The sequence below is a fragment of the Oryctolagus cuniculus genome, chromosome 6 (genome assembly GCF_051225735.1).
Source record: "Oryctolagus cuniculus isolate XC-2025 breed Fujian yellow rabbit chromosome 6, ASM5122573v1, whole genome shotgun sequence".
NCBI lineage: Eukaryota > Metazoa > Chordata > Mammalia > Lagomorpha > Leporidae > Oryctolagus > Oryctolagus cuniculus.
The window spans coordinates 3,659,574-3,665,093 of record NC_142872.1 but is presented as its reverse complement, the minus strand read 5'-3'; the positions used below and the strand labels follow the sequence as shown (position 1 = coordinate 3,665,093).

Sequence of the window (5,520 nt, the reverse complement as noted above, 5' to 3'; positions counted from 1 at the left end):
AGAAGCGCTATTACCTATTAGCAAGCCCCTCATTCCTTTGATACTGAGATGAATAAAACACATTTATCAAGCGCCTCACTTAACATCAAGATGAATAAAAAGAATTCCCACCAAGCTCTTAGAAATTTCCAGGAACGTTGCTGGGTTTTGCCTCAAAGTATTTCTTAATCACTTGGAGGAACGGGAAGGGGCACAGACTCCTGCGTGCACTGGAACCTGTACAAACGCGAGGCCGAGGAGTGAGACCCAACCCGGTGCCAGTGCCGGGCGACTCCTCTCAGCAGCTGGAAGTTTTCCGTGGGGTGGGAGAGGGTGAGGCCACAGCTGCTGGTGTGTCCGGCTGTGCTGACACCACTCCACACAGCACCCCTAAGGCAGACCCTTCCCCAGCATTATCCAAGCCCCCCGCTCATGAGTCTGGCTCTGCCTTAAGGTAGGACTGGGGGCATTTTTGGTTGACTTGCATGCACTGACAGCAGCCATGCTCAGTGACACCACAGCGAATGCAGGTCCCGTGCATGGCAGCCATGCTGAACCACACTTTCCCTCATGGGTCCCCTTAACAGACTGGCGACCAGGCCAGGATCGTCCACCTGTCCATGTGAGTCCTTCCAGCCCATCCTTACACAACCTGTGGGTATCTCCACGTTGTAGAGGACACAACAGAAGCCTGGTAGGTGACAGGACCTCCCCAGATACACAGCTGTAGAGAGTGAAACTGGGTTCAAACGCAGCTGACCCTGTAACCTCCATCCTCCCAAGCCTCCCTGGGGGTTGCAGTCCGGCTCTCTGACACCTGCGCTCATTAACTACCTGGGCTTAAGGAGCCAACACGGTCCCCAAAGGGCTGGCTGCATCCTCCCCAGTCCACCGTCCTGCTTTTAGCCCAGACGCTCGGGGTTTGGCCTGGGTGCTGGCTTCAACGGGATCCACAGCTGTGGAGTAGATCGTCCACAGAGCTTCATGTCTCAATGGACGGGCAGAAAGATACAAAGAGGGATGGAGAAGAATGCAGACTCCCGGAGGGCACAGGGACCGCCACACACCTGATGACGAGGTAACACCACCAGAGTACTGGTGGGGGTGAATCTAGAAGCACGAATTAGGCAGAGACCCCATGTCCCACGGTGCTGCGCACGGGCAGATGAGCAGCCAGGTCCACTGTGGGGAATGTTGGGTGCCGTCTGGATGTGACGCCTGCACACGTACGGGGCTTTTCCTATCGACTAGAATCCACCCTGGTAGTCCTCACGGGATGACGGCCGCACTGTGCCGCGGAATGCAGAAATGTGCTGATGACAGAGGGCTTCATTCCTGTCATTCAGCATTCCTGTCTGTGCTGGATCACACGGCTCCACAGCAACAGGCATCAGACCACCGATCGGCCCCACTGAAACACATTGCAACATATTTGTTTTCACTTGGTAAAAGCAGGAGTTGCAGAAATTGATTCACATCAGCAACAGTTTGACAGTTTCGTGGGCAGAGTGACTCCCGGTGTGTTTTTCTGCCATGGTCCTCCAGCCCTAGATGGCAGACTAAGACATGGGGCGAGGAAATGGTTCTTCCGCCACTGACTTCATTCTCCTGGGCCTCTTCTCTGCCTCCCAGCATCCCGGCCTCTTCGTCAGCATCATCCTCCTGTTTCTCGGGGTGGCCGTCATGGGAAACTCTGTCCTGGCCCTGCTGATCTGGGGCAGTGCCCGCCTGCACACCCCCATGTACTTCCTGCTCAGCCAGCTCGCCCTCATGGACCTGACCCTAATCTGCACCACCGTGCCCAAGATGGCCTCAGACTTCTTCTCGGGACACGGGAGCATTTCCCGTAGCGGCTGTGGAGTTCAAATCTTCCTCTACTTGATGCTAGGGGTGGCCGAGTGTGTTCTTCTGACTTTCATGGCCTTTGACCGCTACTTGGCCATCTGCAGCCCCCTCAGATACCCAGTCATCATGACCCCGAGTGTCTGTGTGCAAATGGCCGTGGGTTCGTGGGCTGGGGGTGTGCTCATCTCCCTCATGCACACAACCTATGCCATGCACCTCTCCACCTGTGGCTCCAGGAGAATCCACCATTTCTTCTGTGAGGTCATGGCCCTGCTGAGGCTCTCCTGTGAGGACACCTCTGCCTACGAGAAGATGGTGCTGGCCTCCGGCATCGTTTTCCTGCTCATCCCTTTTGGACTCATCCTCACCTCCTATGTGCTCATCTTCCTCACCGTGCTCTGCATGAACTCCCCCGACGGCAGGAACAAAGCTCTGGCCACCTGCTCGTCCCACCTGGCTGTGGTCAGCCTCTACTTTGGCCCAGCCATGATCATCTACATGACCCCGGGGTCCTCCCTGCCCCCCGAGGTGGACCAGCGTCTGTTTGTGGTTGACGTTGTCATCACGCCCATGCTGAACCCTCTCATCTACAGCTTGAGGAACAAGGATGTGCTGTGGGCCCTGCAGAACGTTCTAGGGAGCAGGATGATGCTTACACAGAAAAGGTGATGCTGCTTTTCATTCAGACGCCCAGATTCTCAACGCTTCTCCCACAGAACGCTGGTTCTGAATTCTGGATTTCCATTTTCAGCCACACTGGGGAAAGGACAGTGCCCCCTTTAATGTCACATTTGTAAGGGTGTGAACTATGCTGGAAAGAGGGGCGTGATCCTTGTGGGGCCTCTGATGTCCGTCAGAAGCTTCTGGTGAGCGGTGCAGCCGAATCAACCTTGGAAGGCAAATTTCCGGTTTCCATGAGCCTCGCGTATCAAAAACTTTTTCCAGAGGACCCTGGCATATGCATGGCAAAACATTTATGTGATTCAAGACACCCTGCGTGGTGACACGGTGCTAACACACCTGTCTGACCCCGTGTCTGCCACCCACCTCCAACACACTCCACACTGCAGCTGTTTGGGTCTTTCGGCCTGCACCCGCAGACAGGCTGACGAGTCGCCGCCTTTTATCATCGTCCCAGAGCGACGCGGCCGCCTGCAAGCTCCCGGTCAGTGGTGCTGTCCTGTGACGCCACTCTTAGCTCTCCCCTCGGTTTACTGGCTTCCTCCTTCTGGCTCCATCAGAGCTTCCCCTTTCTAAGGGAGTGTATCCTCTCCGCCTGGTAGAACCCCTTGTTCACGTGTCTGCCTCCTTCCTGGGACAGAGGCTCTGGCCTTACTATTTCTCAATGGTCCGTGTGGTTTTTGCACTGAGCCTCCCAGGAAACACGAGCTGAAATCCAATGGTTTCAGCTGTGCTCAGCGTCTTTTACTGGAGAACAGACCTCGGAGCTCTTGTTCTCGGTGTCTAACTACCTAGCAGGAACTCTTTGGACCAGACTAATCTCCCAGCCTAGGGCGAGACCCAACTCTAGCTCCATTTATGTGGCTTTGAACAAACTGAGTGTGATATCATTGTTACACTAGTGCTAATAACACAATACAAATACACTTGCTTGTTTATTATCCCTTGTCTCTGCCTATGTATTCAATTATTTAAATGTTAACATCTGATAGATTTAGGATGTTTACTGAATGGTGTTGCACAGTCAGCCAGTGAGGTCACTACTCTATGACTGACCTAAATGGAAACAGCATAATATCTGCAGATAATGGATCCCACAAGTTTGAAGTGGAATCGGAAATCAGACATTCCCATCAGAAAGTGACTCACAGGAAGGAATCTTCAAATTCGGCCCAGGATGCAAGGTCTCAGGCATGGACCTGATGAACTCATCTCTTTATTATTTCAGGAATAGGTCAGTTCTAAATGTCTCCACCTGCCAGTCACCTCCTCCATGTGTAGATGTCTCCTGTGGTCAATTTTACCTCTCAGTGCAACTCAAAAAATATTTATTTATTTATATCTCATAAATACAACATTAGGAACATAGTAATTCTTCCCATTGCCACCCACTCTCTCCTGTCCCTTCCCCCTCTCCTGTTTGGTTCAAGAAAGAAAAGGAAACAGAATGAAAGAAGAAGAAAACAAGAAAGAAAGAAAGAATGGAGGACAAAAACTAAGGGAGCTGTTCCCAATCGTCTGAACAAGGGCTGTCCTCCGTCAGTGCTTCCCAAAGACAGCTGTTCCCAACCGTCTGAACAAGGGCTGTCCTCCGTCAGTGCTTCCCAAAGACAGCTGTTCCCAACCGTCTGAACAAGGGCTGTCCTCCGTCAGTGCTTCCCAAAGACAGCTGTTCCCAACATTTTCTTTTTCATCTCTGATTTTGTTAATTTGGGTCTTCTCTCTCCTTTTTCTGGTTAGTTGGGCCAATGGTGTGTCAATTCTATTTATTTTTTAGAAAAACCAGTTTTTTGTTTTGCTGCTCTTTTGTGTTGTTTTATTGGTTTCAATTTTGTTGATTTCTTCCCTAATTTTAATTATTTCTTTTCTCCTATCAGTTTTGGATTTGGTTTGCTATTGTTTTTCTAGATCCTTGAGATGCGCTGATAGCTCATGTATTTGGTGCCTTTCCAGTTTCTTGATGTAGACTCCAATTGCTATAAACTTTCCTCTTAACACTGCTTTTGCTGTATCTCATAAGTTTTGATATGTTGTACTGTCATCATCATTTGTTTCCAGAAAGTTTTTGATTTCTCTTTTGATTCTTTGATGACCCACTGTTCATTCAGGAGAATGCTGTTCAGTCTCCATGTGTTTGCGTATGTTCTGGGGATTCCTGAGTTGCTGATTTCCAGCTTCATTCCATTGTGGTCAGAGAATATGCATGGTATGATTTTGATTTTTTTTAATTTGCTGCGATTTGCTTTATGGCCTAGTATGTGGTTAATCCCAAGAAAGTTCCATGCACTGGTGAGAAAAATGTGTATTCTTTGGCTGTAGGGTGGAAAGCTCTGTAGATATCTGTTAGGTCCACTTGGTCTATAGTGTCAATTAACTCGGCTGTTTCTTGGCTGATTTTCTGTCTGATTGCTCTGTCCATTTCCGAAAGTGGAGTATTGAAGTCCCCCATTACTATTGCATTAGAGTCTATGTCTCTCTTTAGATTCCTTAACATTTCTTTTAAATATCCAGGTACCCTGTAATTAGGTACATATACATTTTTAATAGTCACCTCTTCCTGTTGAACTGATCCCTTAATCATTACATAGTGCCCTTCTTTTGTGTCTTTTAACAGTTTTTGTGTTAAAATCTATTATGCCTAATATTATGATGGCTACATCAGCTCTTTTTTGGTTTTTGTTGGCTGGAATATCTTTTTCCAAACTTTCACTGTTAGTCTGCGTGCATCTTTGTTGATGAGATGTTCTTCTTGTAGATAGCAAATAGATGGGTTTTGTTTTGTACTCCATTCAGCCAGTCTGTGTTTTCAACTGGAGAGTTGAAGCTATTTACATTCAAGGTGTCTATTGATAAGTAACAACTTTGCTCTGCCATTAATAGTCCTATTTTTAACTTTGGGTTACCTTTGTATTTTTACTGGGCGATTTTCTGCCTTCCCCTTCTTTCACAGATGACCGTGTTTCTGTGTTTCTCTGTGTAGCACATCCTTGAGTATTTTTTGCAGGTCCGGGGGGT

General features: G+C 48.8%; 1 protein-coding gene across 1 annotated transcript; it reads left to right on the top strand.

Moving 5' to 3' along the window:
- The first annotated feature begins 757 nt into the window (after positions 1-757).
- On the top strand, positions 758-4,332 carry LOC149125973 (olfactory receptor 2M4-like). The gene is made up of 2 exons (XM_089334767.1): positions 758-1,057; positions 1,612-4,332. The coding sequence occupies exons 1-2, from the start codon at positions 1,010-1,012 to the stop codon at positions 2,491-2,493; spliced, it is 930 nt and encodes a 309-aa protein (XP_089190893.1). The 5' UTR covers positions 758-1,009; the 3' UTR covers positions 2,494-4,332.
- The last annotated feature ends 1,188 nt before the right edge of the window (positions 4,333-5,520 follow it).

Bases quoted from the DNA above. Each gene is read 5' to 3' on its own strand.
- LOC149125973 (XM_089334767.1), top strand. From the start codon at position 1,010: ATGCAGACTCCCGGAGGGCACAGGGACCGCCACACACCTGATGACGAG. The intron at 1,058-1,611 runs GTAACACCACCA...TCTGCCTCCCAG, and splicing joins GCCACACACCTGATGACGAG to CATCCCGGCCTCTTCGTCAG.